Genomic DNA, 23,269 nt, shown 5'->3' with positions numbered 1-23,269 from the left:
GAATGCCTACTGCAACTGGAAGATTCTTACATGCCATTTCACACCATCTATTACAAAAGACCTACATGATTAAAACATTAAACTGAAGGATGCAATATTTCCATTATGTCAGTTAACAGGAATAAAGAACTGTTACCTGAAGCATACTCTTGTCCTCAGTGGTTGAGCTCAAGATGATCAGCAAAATTCTTAATACATCTCTGACAGCTCCTTTACTTAAACAAGATTTTTTATGGTATGTGGTGCTTTCAGCACGTATGCATCCTGACAGGTATGTGGCAGATGAGAGATCGGGGAGTTCATGTATGTAGAAAATGGAAAGAACTTTGTGAATTAGACATCAGTATAACAGACCTCAGCAGTGTTATGTCAGAAACAGGAGAATACCTGCTGAGAGAGAGAGACGAGTAGCATGAAGAGTGAGGATAATGAGCAGAATGTGAATGAAAAAATAAAAGTAGGGGGATATGGTAAGTTTGAAACATGAAGTTTTCAAAGATGGTGTTAATTGGGAGGATGAATGGTGAGGAAGAGTAGGTAGCTTGCAGAGAAAGAGAGAGAGACAGATGTGCTGAAAGAAGTAGAATGTCTCGGAATGAGTTAAGATGCATGAAAGAAGAGATTAGGTGACTAGAAACAATGAATGCAAAGCAAATCAGAGTAGGAATTGAGAGCGTTATGGGAATGATAGAAGAGGAGAGAATAGAACGACTAAAAGAGAGGGAATGAGAATAATGAAAAGAGTGCTGACACTAGGGATAGAAAGATGACAGAACAACAGGTTAGTAGGGGAACAAAAGAAGAACGTGTTAGAGGAGAGAGAGAGTGATACGTACAGGTGAGCAAGAAAGAAAGAAACAGTGGTGAGTGATGTGATGTATGGAGACTCGATGATCCGAGGTGTGTAAGATAGAATGCCTGAGGAGCGTTTGCTGGGAGGAATGATAGACAGCGTGACTATGGCAATTAAGTAAGGTGAAAGGGTGGATGAGATTGTGAGGGTGGGCATGAATGATTTGAGAGGCAGTATGAATCAGCTGGCAAGAGATCTGAAGTTCATGCTTAAGGTTGTACGGAAGAAGACTTTGTGTGTGTGTGTGTGTGTGTGTGTGTGTGTGTGTGTGTGTGTGTGTGTGTGTGTGTGTGTGTGTGTGTTGCCCAGGTATGATAATGCAGAGCTGTGGAGAAGAGCATCAATAATGAATAGTATTATAGCCAGAATATGTCGAAAGAGAGGCTTGGAATACATGGATGTATGCAGAGCATTTGAGAACAGAAAGGAACCATGTGCGAAAGACCTCTTGTATTTGAATGAGGAAGGATGTAGGCATCTCGAGAGAATGCTATTCTCTTGAACAAATCAGTTGTCAATGCAGGGAAACTAACAGGGGTGGCCTCTTGTGGGAATAGGTGCTTGGAAGAAGGGGGGGGATCCATCAGGTAATGCTAAATTCAGTGGATTTGGAGGTGATAATGATAGGTATAGAAACAGGGACAATGCCTTGATTACTTTATATTAATGCTAGGAATATCCAAAATAAAGGAGATGAATTGGTGTTGCTGATAGTATCAGCCTGTCCAAAGATTATTGGAATCTCTGAGATGTGGTTGACAGAAGATGATATACTGACAGGAATAGAAGTAGCAGAGTATAGCATTTTTCAACAGAATAGGAAGGGAAAATGCAGTGGTGGAGTACTTATGATAAGTGGCGATTTATGTCCTCTGAAAGTGGATTATTTAGAGTGCAGTGGCACTAATGGTTTTGAAAGCATATGTTGTGAGGTAGAGGTGGACAGGACAGAATATTTAGTGAATGTTGCTACAAGCCAAGGAGCACAGAGGGTGAGGAGCAGGAAATGTTTACACAGTTGAGCTTGGCAAGTTCAAGAATAATGATTGTTATGGGAGATTTTAACTACAGCAGTATAAATTTGGAAGAGGAAAGTACATGTAGTAATGAGGGAATAGAATTTCTGGAATTCTTGAGAGACAAATGTCTTAGGCTACATGTAGTAGAAGGAACATGAGGTTCAAGAGTTTTTAGATTTAGTCATAGCATCAGAAGATCTGATTATAACCGAGATGGCATCTCTGACCATAGTTGGAGAGAGTATGGAAGATGAATAGACATGCAGGAATATCAAAAAGAAAATAATGTATGCAGAATTATAAGGCAGGTGATTATAATAGTCTAAGATATCAACTTGAGGCAGTTCCATGGAGGGAGGAATTGAAAGGGTGAGATATTATCGGTGTATGAAGGAATATTTATTAGCAGCAATAGCAAGGTGTAGACTGCAAGTGAAGAAGAAGAAAACACAATTTAGTGTAAAGTGGATTACAAACAGTTATCAAACACGAAGTGCAGGTAAAAAGATACATAATTAAGCATGTAATGGAAAATACTAGGGGTTCGAGAGTGCTTGACCTAGTAATAGCATCTGAGAATTTGACTGTAATGAATATGATTATGTTGCCACCTATTGGTAAGAGTGATCATAGGGTCTTAACCTGGGAGGGGGCTAAATTTGTGAAATTTTCGATTAAGGCAGGGTACATGTGGAATTACCGTGCTGGCAAGTGTGACAAGCTTAGAAGATTGCTTGGTTCAGTGCCATGGCATGTAAAACTGCAAGGCGGGATGTTGATAAAGCATGGGAAGTGGTCAAGGAGCATTTGCAGGAGGTTATGGCTGACTGTATACCTAGACTCCGAATAGTAAATCAATAGGGGTTAAATGGATGAATAACACCATTAAACTTGAGTTGCAAAAAAAGAAACAACTGTGAGGGAATTTAAGAAGAATGGTGACCTGCAGGCACATGAACGGTATAAAACGCAGGCCAGAAAGGTAACGAGTGTTGTAAGAAAAGCAAAAGGGGATTATGAAAGAAAATTAGCCATGCAAGCTAAAGAGAATCCCAAACAGTTCTTTCAATATGCTGCAAGTAAAAGAAAAACTGTACATGGCAGAATGATTTTAAGGAATGATGATGGTAGGGAGGTCACTGAATCAATCAATATAGTGGAATTACTGAGTGAACACTTTGCAAGAGTATATCATCCAGGTGGTGACATTGAAGGAATGAAAGAACCATTAGTTTATATGGGAATTGTGGTGAATGAAGTGGAGGTGAATAGTCTATTACAGAACCTTAATGTGAATACATCTGTGGGATTGGATGGTATACCAGCATGGGTCTTACATGAAGCGGCTAAAGAATTGTCAGTGCCCTTGACCATATTGTTTAATCTGAGTCTCGGGTCTGGTTTAGTCCAGAAGGGGTAGAAAGAGGGGGGGGAAATAGTTCCACTGCATAAAGGAGGATCCAAGACTGCAAAGTACCGACCGATCAGCATATCAGAAGTTGTTGTCAAGGTCTTGGAGAAAGTAGTCAAGGGAAAAATACAGGAATGGATTGATGAAAATGAGATACTGTACATGGGACAGCATGGCTTTGTGAAGAGTAGATCATGCCCCAGTAACTTGCTCGAGTTTTATAACACAGTGACGGTGAACTGGATAAGGGTAGTGGGTTTACAGTGATACTGCTGGACCTGGCTAAGGCATTTGACAGGATACCACATGGAATTCTAATCTGTAAACTATAGCATATAGGAATATGGATAGGGTTGGTGAGATGGAGAGATATCAGAGAGTAGTTTATTCAGGAGTAGAATCCAAAAGATGGCCTGTGGCTAGTTGTGTGCCGCAGGGTTCTGTTCTTGGACCACTACTGTTTAATTTGTTCATTAGCGATATAGGGAAGGATCTGAGAGGAAAGGTTCATTTGTTCGCTGATAATGCAAAGTTGGGTAGGGCAATAGTGAATGCAGAACATGTCAAATTTTGCAGTACGACTTGGATAGATTGGAGTTCTGGGCTAAGGAGAATGGATGTCAATTTAATATGGCAAAATGTAAGGTTATGCATTTTGGGGTGGAAAGATTAGCAGCAGTATATCACATTGGTGGAACTGTACTCCAGGAGATTGGTGAGGCCAGGGGCTTGGGGGAGTTGAAGTTTAGGGGGTACATTGCAAAAGTGGCTAAATCAGCTCATGACATCACTTGGATGCTGAAGAATACTTTGACGAGCAGAGATGAGCAAGTTATTGTTCCTCTGTATCGAGCCTAGATAAGACCCCATCTCAACTACTGTGCCCAGATTTGGTCACCTAGGTTTCTTCTTGATGGGGCGGAGGTTGAGAGGATTCAGAGGCGAGTGAAAAAGATGATAGAGTTCTATGGAATGAACCTTATGAAAACAGGTTGAAGATTTGCAGGTTGGAGAAATTGGTTGATAGGCAGAAAAGGGGAGATATGATTGAGACATTCAAATTGCTGAAGGGTTTCTATAGGATTAATTCAGAGGATATTTTTGAGAACAGGACTGGTGGTGAGAGGACTAGGGGACATCCATGGAAGCTGGACAAGAGTGGTTAGTAAGGGTGTTAGAGCTGGGTTTTTTACTTTCAGAGTAGTGAATGAGTGGAATAAGCTGCCAGAGTCTGTTGTGGGTGCTATGACAGTGAATGAGTTCAAGGCAAAGTATGGTAGATACTGTGTGAATGCCGAATAGTTGTGATGGACATGATGTTTAGGGCCTCCCTCAATGAGTCTAAGGACTCCTTGGAGTCGCCCGTAATAATAATATAAGGAAGTGAGAGATGTACTATGGAAGAGATATACGGAGAGAGGTGGAAAGCAGATGCATGAAAAATATGACTCAGGCCAGGAGAGTGACTAGTATGGTAATGGACGCAAAACTGTAATATGAGAAGAGATTGTCCCTGAGATCCAAAGAAAATCTTTGGGAATTTTTTTGCTATTAGGAGGAAGCTCCTAATAGCGAAATAATAGTAGGAGGAGAAATAATTGTGGAAGAATGACATTGTTGGATAAAAATGCGAATAGAATGACTGATACAAAGGACATAGTAGAGTTGTTCAGTGAAAACAAATTATTGGGGTATTTCGTTCTGGAGAAGTAGGTTTTAATACTACAGTGATAGGGCAGGTTTAAGGTTTAGAAGTGCAAGAAGATAGTTTGTTTCTAATAATGAGTACTCTGGATGTCAAGAAAGCAATGGGACTGGATGGGATTTTGTAATGAGTTTTGAGAGAATGTGCTGAAGAACTCGCATCTGTTGACCTGGCTTTTCAGTGAAAGTGCCATGAGAAAGGCAGAAGGAGGGTAAGATATGCAATGGCACTAAGGGGTGGTAGTGACTGGAAGTGTCAAACTATTGAGCAGTTTATGTTTCATCATTAGTTAAGATCTTTGAGAAATAGTTAGGGATCATTTACAGTGTTGGGCATATGAAGGTAATGTTATCTATGAGAGTCAGCATAGATTTGTTAAGGGGTGCTCTGGTTTTAGTAATATAATCGTCTTTTATATTAAAGTGAAGAGTGATTGATGAGAGAAAGGCATATTCTGTAATTTTTTTTTGATTTTACAAAGGCATTTGACAGGATACCATATGATGAACTGATATTAAAGTTACAGCACATGGGTTTAGATGTCAGGTTAGTGAACTGGATTCAGGATTGGCTCTCTGATAGGTATCAAAGAGTGCGTATGGGGGAGCAATGTCAAGGAGGCAGAAGGTTACAATTGGGGTCCCACGGGGCTCAGTACTGGGACCTGTATTGTTTAACCTTTATATCAGCGACATTGTCAATGGATTGCAAGGGGATATTCAGTTGTTTGCAAATGATGTGAAGCTGGGGAAAGGTTATTAGTAGCAGTGAAGTGTGGTATCCCTGCAACAGGATTTGAATAAACTGGACAGGTGGGCAAATAAATGGGGATGCCAAATTAATGCAATTAAATATAGTCTTGAAGTTTGGGATACATTGATCGGAGTCTGTGTACTTGTTGGAGGAATTGTACTGGAGGATGTGGGGGAGGCAAGGGATTTTTTGGGGGGGGGAGTGATGATCAATAGATACCTGAAATTCAGGGAACATATTGCAAAGGTGATGAAGGTAACAGAGGATTACTACAATACTGAGAAGAAAGCTGACCTTCAGAGATAAGAGTTGTCATTCCCTTGTATAAAGCCCATATCAGACCATGCCTGGACTACTACTGTGTTCAAATATCATCCCCAGGATTTGAAGGGGATTAATTAACTGTGGAAAGAGTGCAAAGGGAGATAACAGATATTATCAGAAGTGTACAATGTTAGTTATGAGGATAGGCTGAGAGAATGTGGACCACAAAGTTTGGTAGATGAAAGGAGAGGTGATATTATTGAGAATTTTAAACTGTTGAGAAGTAGTTACAGGGTTGACATTAGAGAGATCTTTCCTTTGGTGGAACAGGGGGAAGGAGCAAGGACAAGGGGTCCTCCCTGGAGTTTATGAAAAGAAGTTGTTAGCACGAGGATAAGGAGTAGTTTCTTTGTGTGGAGGGTGGTTAAACTGTGGAATGTATTGCCTGATAGAATGGTGAGAGCACAAACGGTCAAGAAGTGGTATGATAGACTTTGTTTTCTAGGGTGGGCCTCTCATGACGAGTCTTGAGACTCCATGGATGCCTAAATCATAATAATACCTTAAAAATGTATTTGATCCTTCTTGGGCCATTGCATCACACGACAAACATCATCAATGCTGTGCAACCAATCAAAAAGTTTGAGTGTGTGTTTTGAGGACTTGGATCTCTAAGTGTTCTGTAAAATTGAAGAGAGGGAGGAAGAACCAACTAGTAACTCTATCTGTTTAATTTTTTTGCTTCCCATTTAAAATAAAAATGTCATGGAGGGTGGAACTTTGAGATAAAGGATTTCTTCAATAGTACTTTAGTATGTTGATAACATTAAATCTAATCACAGCATCTGATATTTTGGGGAATGAGATTTATAAACTATTTTGAAATAGAAGGGGTTATTTATAAAGTACAGGGAGTTGTATATGCTGGTTTCCATAAATTAAAGAACAACGAGAAACATCGCAATAATTGGTGGGGGAGCATATGCAAATCAGAGACATCACGCAAAAAGTGAGAGGCACTAAGTCTGATTATCACATACAAATCAGTGGCACTGTCACTCATTTGTGGACCACAAATGAGTGACAGCTTAAAAATGCACATTAAAAAATTAAAATGACAGCAATGAAAAATAAAACAGTGCTACAGCATAAAAATGAACATTTTGGAGTGGCTTTCCATTTTGTGTCAATGATTTCATGTTAGCATAATTCTTGGATATGGCTGCAAGACATAATTTAACTGATGAATTCAGGTGTTCTATTGTGAGACTAGAGGCCAGCCAAAGTTAAGCAGAGGTAGCTAGATGTCGCATGCGAGTCATTCTATCGTTCTGCAGCCATAGTGTGTGACCGGTATCTCTGATTATTTGCTTTCTTCTGAGTAGGCAAGGGCTGTAAAGTAGTACAGGAGTGCTAGTCCAAATCAGCTACAATCTGATCTTTCATCAGCTACATTGGTATCTGTTTCTACTGTGCACAGAAGGCTTCACAAAGGTGGTCTGCATACTCTTCTCCCAATGCCACAGGAGAGAATGCTTGAAATGGGCCAGGCTCCACATCAACTAGACCCCAAACCAAGAGGGAGTCTATATTGTTTATAGATGAATCCTAATTTGCTCACCTGGGGACACTTGTGGGGGTACTTCCTATTGGAACTGTGAATGCTGCAACAGAGACAAGGTGCTGTACACCTCTGTTCATCTACATGCAGCTGAGATAGGGGAGACATTTATCCTGCAAAATAATAATGCTAATTCTCATTGAGCAAAGCTTGTGGATTAACATCTTCAAGAAGAGACTATCATATGTATGGACTGGTCAGCCAGGTCTACTGACCTTAATCCTATTGAGCATGTCTAGAATGCTCTAGATGGATGTGTTACTGCTCTCGATTCCTTCTCCAAAACTTTGAGGAACTTAGAGCTTTGTAAGATCAGTGGTTATTACCAACTGACCTCCTGGATACCATTATGAAAGTCTGAACATCATTGTAAGCACTTGTATTGCTGTGAGGAGTGACTGCCTTTCTTAGAGGCACTTTGACAGTCTTATCTTGACCTCTTGTTTTTGATCATTGTCTTTGTGTGCCCATTTCTTACTGAATCAAACTGTTTATTTACAATTTAGAAACCACTGTATGTGTGGGAAGAGATTTGCAAACTGACAAGTTTTAAGTAGAACTGCTCATACACTCAACTGCTAGATAGAGGCAATAATAGATCTGTAAAGTTTAGTAGTTGTACACATGCATATACAGTTGGCTCTTGCTATAGTAAACTAGTGAAGATTACAGGAGTATTTTATTATAGTAGACAGTTTGTTATGGGAAATGTTTTTTTTTTTTTTTTAGCATCATTGTAAGACTGGTTGGAACTTTAATTTATTAGTGAGGGAATTTGTTTAAGTCGTGTTTGCTATAGTTAAGAGTTGACTGTCTGTGTACACGGTAGTTAGCATGGTCAGAAGTTAACTTGTTTGATTTCATTTGACAAGGAATTAATTGCTAAGATGGGGTCAGGCTGTATATATTTTGTGAGAGCCAATACTGAATGCATAATTTTCAGGACAAGGGTTAAATTTTGGTAAAATACCTATTGTACTGATGCAAGGTGCTACTTGATTTCTGAACGTCTGTTAAATCTAATATAAACCAGAAATCCACCTAACCATTTGACAAAAAAAAAATTATATTAAAAAAAAGTAAAAAATAATTAAACACAAATTTAATCGATCCTATATTTCATCTCGCCACTGAGAAATTGTCAGGGGAAACTATTAAAATTGCAAAAACACACAAAAATGCACAAACCAGTAAATAGAAAAATTAGACTGAAAGAGTCCTATGAGGGGTGTCCCTCTGTGAGTGCTGTTGTGCAGAAGGCCTAAGAATGTTTCTCAAATCTTGGGAAGTTTAATACAACCATATTTATTACAAAAGGTACCAATTAGATTGATTAAAGATACATAACTATTCATTTCACTCTGCTCTCACATTTACAATTAGTTTCTGCTGCTGGTATTTATTTTTTTAACAAATATTTCCACTTTTGCATCTTCCATTCCAACTGAAGTGCATTGTTCTTAATGAGTGACAGTGCCCTTTGTTTGGGAAAAAACCTGGGTTCCTGTTGTAGGACATGTATAACTTCTGTAAGAGCTTTCAAATAAGGTGAGTTAATGGATCTCACATGGAGGTGACAGAATGAAAAGCAAATTTTTTTAAATCTCAAAAGATGCACAACTGCCAGAGAATACAAGCAGTTGACTGCAGAATGGATTATGCAGACAGGATGAACTGTCTTATCATAGCATTGATTAAGTTTCTATGAAGCCAAGTTACTTGGTCATGGTGGCAGGACTTTGAGCCTGATGCATTAAGGGAAAGAAGAGGTGAAATTTCCATGATCATTCTTCATTAGAATTGGCATCAGTAATTCTCCTACTATTCTCTAAATTATTAAAGCATATTTGATGCTCTTTTGCAGTTCATGAACAACTTAAGAACAACCTCCCCATTTCCCTCTACTGTTTTATTTTGGAACAGTCTTCCCTTTTATATATTTCCTGAAGAGTATGTTCTACAGGTCTTCAAATTTTTTGTTACTGAGTTTCTTCTTCTCAATTTTCTGCTCATCTACAGTATTAACATTTATAAGCTGAACAGCCTTCCATGAATGGGATCACCATAAAACTAAACCAAACCCTATCCCTTATCACCTTTTCATTGAGATTGCAAACTCTAGCATTAAAACAAATAGGAGAAATCAGTAGCAAAAGGGGAAAAAATATCCTTAATACAGTGCTGAAATTATAGGTTGCAACCATTATGTATAGGACTAAATAACCACTTCAGACTATTTTTTCTTGAAGATGACTAATATAGGAGTTTAAATGTTAACTATAAATAGCTTTTATTAGCTTGGATATTTCAGTAGCTAAGTGAATGAGGATGGTGATTTTGTATTCACTTTAGGTTAAGTGTTGTAAATGCATCACAACCCAAATATAGTTATGTATGGTTATAAAGTCAATGTGATTTAAATTTTTTAAATATATACAGAAATACATTTGAGAACTTCTGCTTTAGATCTTTCCATGCTTCACTAACTTTTAAATTTGGTAAGATAAATAAAAAAAAGACTTAAATACATTTCACTATAATTCTAAAAAAGATTGTTGCTGTTATAACCTTATAAGTTTCATAAGTTGTCAGATGTTAGCACTGTGGATGAGCAGAAAATTGAAAAGAGAGAAAACTTGGTAACAAAAATTTTGAAGACCTGTAGAACATACTGTAGAACAGTCCGCGCGGTTAGCCTAGTGGCTTTGCGCTTCGCAACCATATGCCTGGGGAAGGAGTGTCCTTGGTTCGATTCCCGTCGGAGACGTGAGGAGCTGAAGGATCTTCCTCAGGCATAGCTAAGTTAGCCGGTCTTGGGCGCGGGCAGTAGGGTTTTTTCCGCCAGTTTAACTGGTGTTTTTCATCCCGCAAGCAGTCAAACCGGCCCCTTGAACACACAGGGATACAGCCAAGAATACCTTGAGGCATAGGAATGACCATTCTATCCTCGTATTTCGGTTACGAAATCCAAGCATGCTTGGAAGGTTGTGGGCCTTAAAGGCCTGTTAAAGCCATTGGGATAGATGTAGAACATACTCTTCAGGAAATACATACAAGGGAAGGCTGTTCCAAAATACAACACTAGAAAGAATGTGTGTGTGTTTGGGGGGGGGGGATGATTATTTTTATTAAACTTGTTATTTATCTTAAAATGTGGTCTCAATACTGGAAAATTGTTGCTATCAATAAGTTTTTTAATCCAATTTATAGCTGATGATTTAAACAGTTAATGATTTATTTTATTTCTAGGGAAGAGGTGAAACAGTTTGTGCAGACAACTCCATCAATTTATATAACTGCATAGTGAGTATAACATTTCTAATTAATCAGATATTTTCATTATAAAGAATTGGTATTTATCATAAAAATTAACATTTATAAAAAGGATAGAAATTGTCCTTCAATTATTCAGGAGATGTTATTATCTCTTATTACTGCTCTTAACAGCAGTTTAATTTCTAGTCATGTTCATGTCTTAGTTATTTAACAATGTATACTCACTACCCTCTCCTGCAGTACTTTGGATGGAGTCTACATTTGTATTGCCTCTGCTGCCACACTTGATTAAACTTCTTAAGTTTCCTTGCTGTTTGTTTTTATTTAGTCTTTCTATTCTGTAAAAGACCTCTCTATCAGTCCATTAAACTCCTTGTTATTTGTTATATCTTTTTTCTTCCTATTTATGAAATTCTTAATTTCTTTCTGATATTTTGATATTTTATCAGTTCTATATATTAATGTGAGATTTATGGTATACAGTTAATACTGTATGAGAGAAGACTTTGGGTCAAAGAATAAATTTATTGGTATTTAATAGTTGTAGTTTGTAATCCTTTGGGAAAATTGCATGAAGAGAATGTTCCAAAGAGCAAAGGCAGAGATGAAGTGAGAGGAAGAATAGCCATTTTGGTGAGAATAGACTATTTATGGATATGCTAACTACTTGTTGCTCAGGTTGTTATAGTATTTAGAGAAAACCAGAGGGATTATGGATACCGTGTTAAATAGGGCTGTGGAATGCTCTTAATAAAAAACAAAAAATGAATTGCTCTCATCTGAAGTGAATCATTTTTGTGGAGCTTTTTTTATTGCACCATCTGAAATTTTGACAGTATTCTTAAGGAGCATTGATCTGAAATCTGTATAGAGTGATCACTTAATGTTGCAAGAAGGGATGCTTAACATTAGGTTTGTTGAAAATAAACAGATATAGATATGTATTCATTTTACAAAGGCTGAAGGTAAATATTAGTCTGAGAACAGATATCTTGCTTTGTCTGCAAATTTGAGTTTTATAACAAGTAAGAAGGTTTTTTTTTTCCCCTTTATAAGAAACAATATTTGATTGTATTTTGATTTGAGATTCTCCCCCCCCCCCCACACTCCACCAGAGGATGTGTAGATTAGAACTAAATATATTTTATGAAGGTTTAAGCTTCATTAGATAGTGTACTTCCTATAGTGAAAAAGATTGTTATTGTTGGTCTTCTTTATTTTTAAAAAGATAAAAGTATAAACAACTAGTTGATAGCTGAATAGTAGACATTATTCTCCCTTTCCTCCTTCCCATTTTAGGAACAGGCTGAAGATAGGCAATATTCCAAGATGTATAATATATGAACAGGAGAATATATGGGTAAATACAAAACAGTAGTTAATTCTGGAATGCATGTTTTGAATACAGCTAGGAGTACCATTAGGATGAGAAGATATTTTTGGTTTCTAAACTTGTAATCTTTCTGGTAGGAGATTTAAGGAAGCATGTCATGTTTTGTTTTAAACATCAATTCTTCATAGTATCCTTTGAAGAGTCACATATAAAAAGACTTGCATGCACATCTTGCTAAAGTGTATATTGCCAGGCAATATACACTTTAGCAAGATGTGCTAATGTAATTCATATATTTTGATAATTGCAATGTCTATAGTAGAACTCATCTGTCTGAAACAGATTGCAGGGACACTGAATCTGGTAAAATCCTTGATGGGATAAGAGAGTAAGTTTATCTTTAGTGGAAGGCAGGATAGCAGAAATGTTGATAATGGCTTGTAAGTGATCTAAAAATCATTAGAATCTTTAAGATATATTCAGAAATTTCTTTGAATATAGGAATAGAAATTATTTTTATCTGATGTGTTATTAGGAGAATAAATATACAGAATATGTTGTAATTTTTGATGAAAAGTAGCAATTGAGCTCATGTTACCTACCTTTAATAAATTACAATTCTTGTTGGAGAGAATCCTCAGTGTAAATCATAATTGCCCCATGGTAAGAGTCTTGACAAATACATATTTTTTGAAGGATGATGCATTTGAACTCTGGAGAATGTATCTGGTAATAAACATATCTTTATAAACAGAAAATCTGAATGCTATCGACTTACTACTATATCATGCATTAAAAAAAAAAGACTCCATTCATTATATACAGCCAAAAGAACAAGCAGGCTTTTGAAGTGGCTTTAGTACAATCAACCATATTCAAGTTGTACAACAGATTATCAACCACTATTATGTCTTAGTTTTATTGATTATAAGAGAGACTTTGTAAAGTATACATTTTTGGTCGTTTTTATAATAGAAATACAATTTTATTAATACAGACCAGTATTTTACAATAAACATTTATTAAAACCTACCAGTTTCGCCAGCAAACTGTCTGGCTTTTTCAAGGCATTACGGAGATATGAAAGTAAATGCAAATTAAAAGGAACATAAAAAACGTTGTAAACCAAACTAGTATCTATGGTTACACGTTTCGCGTGACAGAGATGGCTTATTGTTCTTATGCATTATCACGCATGCGTGTTTGTTGTAGACTTGTAATGTGATTACTGGCTAGCTGTAGTTCAGATTGATTGAGAGAGAGGATCAAGTTTTTCCACGAACTGTTTAGAATTATACCCTGATTTCTGTTGAGGTTTCCGCCGGTTATAATGTAAACCACAACAGAAGCATCTCTTCCAGCTTAGCACATCATTTCTGCACGTCTAACCACACGATAGATTGGCAAAACAGCTCCATGCCATATCTAGATGACGACTACAGGCATCGTGTATTTAAGGAAGCCACAATAGTACTAATAACCGGCGGAAACCTCAACAGAAATCAGGGTATAATTCTAAACAGTTCGTGGAAAAACTTGATCCTCTCTCTCAATCAATCTGAACTACAGCTAGCCAGTAATCACATTACAAGTCTACAACAAACACGCATGCGTGATAATGAATAAGAACAATAAGCCATCTCTGTCACGCGAAACGTGTAACCATAGATACTAGTTTGGTTTACAACGTTTTTTATGTTCCTTTTAATTTCCATTTACTTTCATATCTCCGTAATGCCTTGGAAAAGCCAGACAGTTTGCTGGTGAAACTGGTTGATTTTAATAAATGTTTATTGTAAAATACTGGTCTGTATTAATAAAACTGTATTTCTAAGAGAGACTTTGATTTGGTAAAAACTTGTGCAATAATTAAAGTACTACATAATCAACAATTGGAGGAGCCATATGTAATGAAATCAGCATAGTCCAATGCAACAGCAACAATTGATTTTAATGGAAACATCTCCACTGTGAAAATACAGACAGGCATAAGACAAGGTGATACAATATCCCAAAAGCTATTCACAGCATGCTTAGAAGAAATATGCAAACTTCTCGATTGGAAAGAAAAAGGTCTTAAGATAAACAGAAAATATTTAAGCCATTTATGTTTTGCTGATGATATAGTTATCTTCAACTTGACACAAAAATTAGACTTGTATCTGTGAACTCCAAATTGCTAACAAAACAGCTGGCTAAGTTGAGAAGACTTGAGTTATATTCAATAGCTATGGAAATAATAAAAATCAGCAATGATGAAATTGAACAAGTGAGTCATTACATATACTTAGAATTACAGATATCACTGGATCAAAAATACCATAGAAAAAGTCAAATGATGAGTAATGCTTGGGTGGAAAGCATTTTGAAAATTGCGGTCAGTATTCAAAAGCCACTTATAAACACTGCCGAAAAGGAAAGTTTTTAACACTGCATTCTCTCTATATGGCTGTGGAATATGGATGTTAAATGAAAAGGAAACTAAGAACAACACAATTTATATGGGAAGAAGTATGCTTGGTATCACAAGACACAGGGCTGCATTTACCATTAGGCCCAAGATGGGGGCCTCACTCTCTAGGGGGACCTCATTTTAAAACCTTAATCCTCACAAAGAATAAAAAAAAACAGTGTAGTTATAATTGCAAAATAAAATACTTATTTTTAAATATTAAATTCATAATATAAAAACTAGAGGTCACTGAAAAATTTGTGAGGCTTCCATTCGAAATATACATTGTTCTTTCCTTAGAATATAAAACTAACAAGAACTTTGTATTCTATAAAATACATGTATGTAAGCGTACCATTTATATTCTGTCCACCTGCTGAAAGAACATGGATAAGAAGTGTAGTTTGACCGTCATGTCCATTAGAAGGTGCAATAATCCTTCACGCTGAAAAGAACACTTAACTACATTATCTGGCATACGTAGTAGCTATGTTCTGTGGCCTACAGCAAGAAACACAGTTGCTTGCTGTTTGCTTGGTAACCGGAATCTAAGTTATATCAGACTAAATACCTATGAGTTATATTCATTTTGCTGCTTGTTTTTATCGTATAATTATAGTTTTTAATGCCAGCGTAAAATAAGAAATCCTTTCATACTTTCTTCACTGCATATTTTATCACTTTGGAAGATCAATGTCACTATTAATTTTTTTTTGCTAATTATTTTAATCGCCAATACACTTTAAAATTCTCCAAGAACTTGATTGAAGATAATTATTTTTGTAAAACAATTATTTTATAAATTCATGACAATCCGAATCTAAAAATGAATATAGCCTTCATCTGTTTCAAATCAAGTTTCCTATTTTATTCATAATCTTAGTTCGATGATTACTTATCATACATAAATCTTGAATCATATCATGTAATGCTTAATTTTTATAATGTAATCTTTAGGTTTTTGTATTTTAACTTTCTTGGTTTCCCCCATAATCATTCGCTACAAATCAAAATAAACGGCAGTTATGAAGTCAAGCGTTATGTACATATTTTCAGCTAATTTCGATATTATGCAGCAGTTTTGAAGTAGCGATATTTTCCCTACAGTTTTTCTTTTGAAACGTGTAGGTACATGCATCAAAATGAAATTTTATTTCCAAAATTTTCATAACAGAATTAATTCACTTTTAATGGCTAACTCCCCCCCTCCCAAAATTATTATCCCCCCCCCACACACAAAATACTGCTAGATAACATGTGCGCACTTTCTTTTTGTTTGAATTCGTTCACAATCGGAAACCCCGAGTAATGCAGTACACCATTTATTGTTCATAAAATAAAAAGAAATAGGGGGGCTTAAGGGTCAAAGCTGTATAACTGAGAGGACACCTCCACATAGCCTTTAAAGGAATGCAGAGAACTGACCAAGGATTCTGACCTAATGTCCAATCCTTATCTTCTCGTGGTGCACCCTGTTGGGTATCTCCCTGGATACTGAACGAACGAGGATGGGCTGACAATTTGGGATTTAGCCGACCAAATTGTATTCTTATTGGTTAAACCAAAATAAAAAATGATGGTACAACATCACAAAATTTCATGCCAGCTAGGGCGTCGCCCGGTTAAACAAGGCCCCCGTTGTTTTCGCCAGGGAACCAGAGTGAACAGTGAAAATTCAGCTACTGGAACAAATCTGAAAACACACCCAACTCAACATAGAGTTGAAGATCGGTACTATGAACATAAGAAGCCCGAATGGCAAAGAAATGCAGCTGGCTGAGGAATTAGATGAGTACCAGATCGACATAATAGTGGTGACTGAAAGAAAAAAGACAAAAACTGGTGAGATCTTTCTGAGCAATAAATACAAAATGGTATATTCAGGCAATGACAATCAAGGAAAAGAAGGAGTAGCCATAGTATTCAACACTAAATACAAGGCTAATCTTCTTGAATGGCAGGCAGTCTCAAGTAGAGTGATGTGGGCAAATATGAGAATGGGGAACTGGACAATGAGACTTATTTGTGCCTGTGGTCCCACAGAAGTTTCTACCAAGGTAGAAGTGGAGGCATTTTTTGATGCTTTAGAAAAAGCAACTGACACAATGAAAAAGGAAAAGTTGGTCCTTGTTGGGGATCTAAATAGCAGAGTAGGAAGTGATTGTCAGACATACAAAAATATTTTGGGAAAATGTGGAGAAAAGAGCAAAGCTAATAATAATGGCAAATACCTGTTGGATTTCTGCTCAGGATATCGACTGGTTATTACTAACACAATGTTCCAACATAAAAATGTGCACAAATTCACATGGAGAGAAGAGGCAAGGAATAATAAAAGCCTCGTTGACTATGTTATTGCTGATGGTGATGTTTTCTCCATGGTGCAGGACACCAGACTGTACAGAGGATTTGAAATTGGAAGCGATCACAATTTAGTCTTGAGCAGGATAAAATTGAATTTCATATTGAAAAGAATAACATGTAAGAATATTTTAAAGTGAATAAAAGTTGAGCAGCTCTCAGATGTGAACTGTAGACTAACTTATACAAAGATTATTGAATCAAAAATGAAAGAGTTTGTGAACAGGAACCAAACCCTGGAGATTCAGTGGCAAGCCTTGAAGAAAACTCTGATTGATTCAGCCAGAGAGGCATGTGGTGAGGTTGTCTGCGAGGATAGAAAAATCAGAACTCCATGGTGGACACAGGAAGTTAAAGAGGCAGTGAAGGAAAAGAAGAAATCATATCAAAAGTTCCTGGGAAATAAGTAAGCTTTTGCTCTTAGAGAATACCAAGCATATGTAAGAAAGCGAAACAGTGTGTAAAACTAGCTAAACAAAAGTAATGGGAGGACTTTGGCAAGAACATAGAAAATAAATATCAAGAAGGTGGCAAAATATTCTGGAGGTTGTTGAAGAAGCTTAAGAATGGAGGATAGAGTGCTATAAAAGGAATTAGAGATGATAAAGGTGACATGAAAATGGGAGAAAAAGATATCATTGAAGTATGGAGTAATTACTTCGAAAAATTGCTAAATGAAACAAGCAGTGATAGCACAGTGGTAAAAAAACACTCAACAGGCATACAGTCAGGAATACATATCCATACTTGAAGTGAAGTAGAAAAAGCCATCAAAGGCTTGAAATGTGGAAAGGCAGCAGGAGTTGATGATATTCGACCAGAAATGCTGAAGTATGGTGGTATAAAAGTCTTACAGTGGCCGCACTGAATAGTTCAGAAAGCCTGGACAGAGGGACGAATCCCCGATGATTGGAGTAGAGCTCTAATAGTACCCATATATAAAAAGGGAAATAAAACTAATAAAACTGAAAGTGAGAATAACAGAGCTTTTTCCCTACTGAGTGTTCCTGGCACGATCTATACAAGTATACTTGAGAAACGGTTGAGAAGAATTGTGGAAGAAAAGCTGGGTGAAGAACAAGTTGGATTCAGGCCAAATAGAGGCTGTCAGGATCAGATCTTCACTTTACGACAAATAATCAAGAAAGCATGGGAATATAACAAAGATCTGTATTTAAGGTTTGTCGATCTGGAAAAGGCATATGACAAGGTGCCAAGAGTGAAGCTATTCAATACGCCACAGTTATATGGTGTCGATGGGGCATTATATCAAGCAATACTTAGTCTGTATTTGAGTTGTAAGTCGGCAGTTAGAATTGAAGGATGTACAGGAAGATGGTTTAATGTTAAATCTGGTGTGAGACAAGGGTGTACATTATCCCCTCTGTTATTGATTATCTATATGGATCACATTATGAAGGAAAGTGGTATTAAACATGATATCAGAATTGGAGATGTTAATGTCAGCTCTTTGCTTTATACGGACGATGTTATAAATCCGCTACAAGTTTGCAAGATTTCCTGACTGAATAACTGTTCTAATAGATATGGTATGAAGGTCAGCATTAAAAAGACAAAGACAATGAAAATAGGTAGAATTGTTGAAAATATCAACTGTGTTGTGAACGGAGAACCTGTGGAACAAGTAAAACATTTCAGCTACTTAGGCACGATTTTTAGTGAAGATGGTAAATTAAATATGGAAGTAGACAACAGAATCAACAAAGCTGGTATGGTAGGAAGTCAAATGAATAAATTCGTATGGAATAAGAGAGAAATTAGTCGGAACACTAAATTAGCTGTATACAAGACAGTGTTCAAACCAGTTTTAACTTGTGGATCTGAGGGCTGGGTCAGAAGTAAAACACTTGACCAATGACTAGAGACCGCAGATATGAGAGTCCTGAGAAAGATTAGAGGTGTGAACAGATTGCATCAATGGCAATATATTATTAAAAACGAGGATATTAGGAAAGAACTTGACATTGTCAGCATCCAGGAGTGTGTTAGCAGAGCTAATCTCAGATGGTATGGTCACCTGAACAGAATGGGCGAAGAAAGATTAGCAAAACAAGTGTTCTCTGGCAGGTTGGCAGGAAAACGAACCAGAGGAAGACCAAGATATAGGTAGATTGATATGGTACAATGTGCCTTAGATGATAGAAATATAAGCTCTGATAATGATAATATTGGAGTCTTCACAAGTAATAGACTGATTTGGAGGAAAATTGTAGATAGGAAGTTAGTAATTATGTAAATTTTTCATGTAGTACTATCATATCCTGTACACCCTTTGAGGGTACATGTGAGGAATTTGATGATGAAAAAAAAAAAAAAAAAAATTGTTCCTAAAATTGAAATGTGCAACCCATATAATCTTATTAAAGTTTAGGGATATTGCATCCCATATTGTTTCTTAGCCGAATAAGAAACTGAAAGAGTTTCATGCCGAATATTGAAACTATATAAATTTTGGCGATTCCAAGCGTAAGCAAATACCTGGATAGTGGCACCTGATCTATTTGGTAGTGCAAACTGAGGCAACTCATAGAAAGGGTGGAGCAAGCTTCGATCACTATTCTTGGTATTTACCCATAATGTGAACTTAGCTCCTAGGATAGTGATGGCGAACCTTTTTACCCAGGTGTGTGAAACTTTTTTTTTTTAAATATTGACGTTGTTGATGTGCCACTTGCATACATGCATTATAAATGTAACTACATAATCATAGATGGTGATTAGTGGAATAATTACATTTTAACAGATAGAATGCTGATGAAACTTCATCAGCATTCTGCCTTTTTATTAGGTCAAAGAGATTTTGAGTATATTTGCGAACAGATATATTCAACATAACTTAGCGAGTTTTGTTGTAAAAAGTGCTGCATTTGAAGAAATATTAGCAACATAATAATAAAATAGTAAAATTCATAATGCTTCAGAATAACTTGATAATTTTGATAATACCAAAACAAGATGAGACACATCTGTAGCAATCTATTATTATTAGAGTTCTTTTAATTACGAACTTTATAAAGATATACTTAATAAATTTGTATTTTTGCGTTTTTAAATAAATAAACTAGTTTCATTTTGTAACAGATGGTTTCTGCTGGACTTTTAGACTATTGTTCTTATCAGTACAGTAAAACCCCGAAGTTATGCGGTAGGTGGGACCAACAAAAAGCGCGCAAGTCGAATTCGCGTAACTCGGGGTATAATTTTGCATGTAATTTATATATACAAACATACAATTGGGACCAAAGGTTTACAAAAACACCTATATTTTTTAAGAAATATAATCATAATTGTAGTTTTTCATACATAAAAAAAAAAAAAAGAAAGTTATTTCGATGTCGATGGTTTCATAAAATCTAATAGATTTGTCTGACGGCATAATGTCTTTTTCTTGTCACTCAAAATTTCTTTATAGCAAGCTAATGATTTTTTTATTCATTACCTTGTGGCTACAATTCGTTCCTCGTTAGTATCTATGTCCTCCAAAATCTGTAAACCTTTCTTTTATGATTGTTTCTACTGTGGATTCCTGTAGATCGAACTTCTTTGCTAGCTCACAAATTTTCATTCCACCTTCAAAATCCTTAATAATGTTGAGTTTTGTTTCCAAAGTCGATGTTTTTCTTTTCTTGCTAGCTATATCAGAATTGGACTTGCATCTTTTGGACGACATTATTATTTTTTATGTGATAAAATTTTTATCAAGAACATAACATTAAACAATCGCAAGGTTTGTAGACTATAAAAATCGTGTATGAATGGAGACCGCGGAAACACGTCAGTGCTTGTTCACAGCATGTGCAATACTGGCGAATGCGGCCGGCGCCTGAAACATCCAACTAGTGTTGAAGTGGGATGGGAATGCATACATATAAGAAATCGCGTAACTCCGGATTCGCTTAAGTCGGGGTATGACTATATTGTAAAAACTTGCTTTTAGCTTAAATATTACAAAGCACATTACATCGATTTTTTACTTAGGTCAAGTCCCATAAGAATGTTGTAAAAAATAACCTTGTTTGTCTCTGTATATTTTGTATTAGATATTTTTGTAAATAACCCTTTGGAAATTAACTGTATATACTTCTTTAATAAGAATATGTTAGAGTGTTAAAAACAAAGGCAATGTTTTTCGCCAGAGCTGTATGTAATAGATCTACATGATGGCATTAGAAAGGTTGTTTATTAAATTTTGTGTGTATGAGAAAGGCTTACAAGCTCTGCACGTAAACACCTCCAAAGTCAGTCAGAAAGGTTCAAACAACTTTCCGATGGTCAGCAACTTACAATCAAAAGAAAGTACCGAAGAGAACAATGAGCAGGCCGAACTTGAAATTTAAGATGAAAGAATCATGCTGATTTCTTCAGGGGTTATAAACTTTGGGCGAGGTCTCAGAGAAGGCATAATAAAAGGGGACAAAGCCAAATATATAGGGCTTCCCGGATCCAGAAGTCGCTAGAGAGAGAGGGCTTCCCGTTTCCAGACGTTGCCAGAGATGTGCTTCCCGGTTCCAATCTTAAGAAAAGGCTTTGAGTTGCCAAAAGGAGATGTTTCGATCGTCGGAGAAAAGCTTCCAGGCCAGAGAGGAATCTCGGTTGACAGTTGCTGGCAATTCGAGTTAGTGGAGGCAGCAGAAAAAAAGGAGGCTGTCGTCCAGGCATTTTTGGCCAGCCCAAGCAGAGGAGAAAAGGCGAAACAAATTACCCAAAGCACCCTCGCTCGGAAGCTTTTCTTTTTGCCATGGGAGAATAAATTTTTGCCGGAGCTGTATATGAGTACCGCAGGGCTCAGTTCACAGTCCGCTATTTTCCTGATGAGATATTTTTGAAGCCTGATTTCCTGAAGGAAGCTCAAGATCTGAGATGAGAGAATTGCCTTAGAACTTTTTGTGCAAGACCTTTGACTGAATGTGCGATACAGAGCTTTTATAAGTTATATACCTTTGTACAATTCCTCTTATAATGTGTTTTAGTTGGACAATTAAGATTTAGATTAACAGTAACAAGAAGTGTCATTAAGAGAATCTATTGGCATATTTGAAGTTGATATACAGTTTGTAAAAGTAACTTAATAGAAAGTTAGCTAACCTTTTTCAATAAACTAAAAATATGCTTATTTTTGAGGGCCTCATAATGATGTTGCGCCTCGGGCCTCCAAAAGTATAAATGCGGCCCTGACAAGACATAAAAAATTTATACCAACAGAGGATTAATAATACTTGGAAAAAATACAAGAAAATGAAGACATAAGGAATGGATGGAATAATATGAAAGAAATTATTACATGGCAGCATATGGAAGTTTAGGGACACACATACATTGTTAGTATTTAAAAAAAAAAAAGACAAAATCAAATATAAATGAAATGTAGCCACAAAGTAGGAAAACTTTGTATCATACCTAGAAAACAATATGTGCAAATTACGACGTTATTCCTATAACATACTAAAACTTATGAATGCAGATTCTTGGACAGATAATACTAACATAAAAAACGTTACACTAAAAACTTACAAAATGATTTAAATGATGTAATAATCAAAGAATTAAAAGAAATTGATTTACCTAAGGATCTTGTAGTTTTAGTAAAGAGGAAGTTGAAATTTAGGGACTATTTAGCAAAGATTGTGAATAAAACTCGTAATTGCAGTGGTGAATTGAACATTGACGTGTAAAGATAAAGAGGTCATTGTCTCTTTACAAAGGTTATGATACCTCTTTCTATAATATTGTGTGCAGATCTGGTCTCCTGGTTACCATGGTGATGCAAAGGAGTGCTAGATAATATCTGGACTGTGGAAGATTTATGGGGATAGAGAATTTTGAACTCATAATTGCAGTGGTGAAAGAGGAACAATATGATACTTACAAACTTCTGAAAGTATCATGCAAATATGGTCATACAAATACAACAAATAAATGCCATGGAGAATTTTGGTGAATCTCAAGTGGTTGCATTTGATATCTCCAAAGCTTTTGACTGGGTCTGGCACAAAGCCCTATTAAGCAAACTTCTATAATTTTGTCTGTCCCATGACTCCTACTTGTGAATTGAATTGCCAGCCTTATGACTGGATGCATGCTATCTGAGATGGTTCCTCATCCTCTCACTATTCAACTAATGCTGGGGTTCCACAAGGTTCTGTTCTATCACCAACTCTCTTCCTTCTGTTTATCCATGGTTAATGACCTACTTCAACATT

The 23,269-nt window shown here is 36.5% G+C and overlaps 1 protein-coding gene across 3 annotated transcripts in view; it reads left to right on the top strand.

The window, feature by feature from the left end:
- Nucleotides 1-23,269, top strand: part of LOC150093822 (protein lifeguard 2-like) — a 355,713-nt gene that overhangs the window by 209,964 nt on the left and 122,480 nt on the right. For all 3 annotated transcript variants that reach the window (XM_090413186.1, XM_090413185.1, XM_090413187.1), the window contains one exon: nucleotides 10,876-10,929. In XM_090413186.1, the coding sequence (XP_090269312.1) occupies nucleotides 10,876-10,929 (54 nt within the window). The remainder of the gene's footprint in view (nucleotides 1-10,875; nucleotides 10,930-23,269) is intronic.

Source organism: Typopeltis vanoorti, chromosome 23, assembly GCF_054136105.1.
Source record: "Typopeltis vanoorti isolate ZY-2024b chromosome 23, IOZ_Tvanoo_1.0, whole genome shotgun sequence".
NCBI classification, from domain to species: Eukaryota; Metazoa; Arthropoda; class Arachnida; order Uropygi; family Thelyphonidae; genus Typopeltis; species Typopeltis vanoorti.
This window is presented reverse-complemented; position numbering and strand designations above follow the sequence as displayed.